We start from the raw sequence: 1,606 nt of genomic DNA, 5'->3' as shown, positions 1-1,606 counted from the left end.
GTTAAGTGGGCAGGACGAAGTTGGGGCCCATCCATGCCCTCACGCTTCCGGCCGGAGAGGGTCCCGGGTCCCAGGCGGAACGGGCGCCAGCACCTGCGTTCTGGGCGGGGGAAGGGAAAAAGAGCAGGGAGCCGTCAGTTTCCGCCCAGCGAGCCGAGGCGGGGGCAGTGCGCAGACTGGCCGGCGCCAGGGAGGAAACTTGGTCTCTACCTCCAGCTGATAACTCCGCGCCCTATGCTGTCCCCACCCAGTTGGCACTAAGAGACCACAGGCGGAGCCTGCACCACCCTCTGCCTCTTGGGATTGACTTTAGTTGGGAGGGGTAAGAAAGACCGCTCTGCAGCCGTTTTCAAGAGTCCAGACAGAAATGCTAATTTTATTTAGTCGGACATGCGTCTACTTTCTTCAGTCTACGACCACAGGCGAAGGGCAGGAACTATAAGCACTTAATGCTGGAATGCGCATTACATTAGATGAAAATTGGTTTTGCTATTCATTTGATGTATCCCCTAGGCAAGTCTTTTATCCATCTCCGGCCTCAGTCTTCCTGAACCAAGGGGCGGCAACCCCCATAAAAGACCTGCCCTAAAGATTTGTCAAGTAAACCCAACCTCAACTCTGGGACCCCAAATAAGAGATTATACACACCTGGAGGCACAGGACGACCAGGTCAGTGGCAAAAACTCCTCTTGTCGTTGGACATCACAAGTTCTGGAGTGAGCTCGGCTGTCTGCAAGAAAAGAAAAAGAGTAAGCCAGGCGCTGCATTTGGAATTCTGAGGATTCTGCAACATCCTGATACCGACGATCAGCCCCCTCCTGACGCCTCAGCACGCCCACCTGGATGGCAAGATGCGGACCGTCTGGGGGTCCGGGTGCCGGCTCAGCAAGGACCACCTGTAGGTCGAGGATGTAGTCAATGACGCGCTGCAGGATTTCCACCTGGCTAAGCTGAGTGCCTCGTGGGACTCCGGGTACCAGTTCCCGTAGGCGCGAATAGCAGTGGTTCATGTCGTCAAGCAGGCTCAGCGGCTCCTCCGCTACTGGGCCCTTACCCCGTCCGCGCGCGATGGCCAGGCTGCGCTCGGACAGGCAGCATACCGCCTCATAGCAGCCGCGCACAGGGCTCAGCGCCTTCATCCTGCAGCGTGAGAACGTAGGTGCCTAGGAAAAAGAGAAACAGCAGGAACCTCCACAACAGCTTGCAATGCTCTCACGCCCCCAGCCATTGGCTTTTATAGAACTCGAGTGAACGACACGCCCCTTTATGCAAAAATGTCCGCCCCAGTCCCGCCTCCGCCAACCCAGGGCGTTCACAAGCCGGTTAAATTGCAAACAGGCTTCCTCCGGCTGGTCTAACGCCGAATACCGCGGATTCAAAGAATGAGGAAGCGCTGATACTGGGGAGAGGCGGGCCTCTTTGCTAGCAAGGATTTAAAAACTCACTTAAAACCATTAACTTTAAGAATTTGCCTTTTCCTGGCAGTGCCCCAGATCTTTGAGCTCCCTTACCTCCTGCCAGTCCACCCTTAAGCCCCGATCCTGGTTCGAACCCACTGCTCCGCCAAGGTCATAAATCCTTGAACAGCAAAGCTTTTTCTTTTCCT

At 55.6% G+C, this 1,606-nt stretch overlaps 1 protein-coding gene across 1 annotated transcript; it reads right to left on the bottom strand.

The window, feature by feature from the left end:
- Positions 1-670: 670 nt before the first annotated feature.
- Positions 671-1,139, bottom strand: ID3 (inhibitor of DNA binding 3, dominant negative helix-loop-helix protein). Its single transcript, XM_006862311.1, has 2 exons — positions 840-1,139; positions 671-730 (listed from the first exon to the last, which is right to left on the bottom strand). The coding sequence occupies exons 1-2, from the start codon at positions 1,137-1,139 to the stop codon at positions 671-673; spliced, it is 360 nt and encodes a 119-aa protein (XP_006862373.1).
- Between the last annotated feature and the right edge of the window lie 467 nt (positions 1,140-1,606).

Source organism: Chrysochloris asiatica, unplaced genomic scaffold (genome assembly GCF_000296735.1).
Source record: "Chrysochloris asiatica unplaced genomic scaffold, ChrAsi1.0 scaffold00047, whole genome shotgun sequence".
Taxonomy (NCBI): Eukaryota; Metazoa; Chordata; class Mammalia; order Afrosoricida; family Chrysochloridae; genus Chrysochloris; species Chrysochloris asiatica.
This window is presented reverse-complemented; position numbering and strand designations above follow the sequence as displayed.

What these genes read in the sequence shown, in the direction of transcription:
- ID3 (XM_006862311.1), bottom strand. Translation starts at nt 1,139, where the DNA reads ATGAAGGCGCTGAGCCCTGTGCGCGGCTGCTATGAGGCGGTATGCTGC. An exon ending in GTCCGCATCTTGCCATCCAG is followed by an intron (nt 731 to 839) that starts GTGGGCGTGCTG and finishes CTTTTCTTGCAG; the next exon opens with ACAGCCGAGCTCACTCCAGA.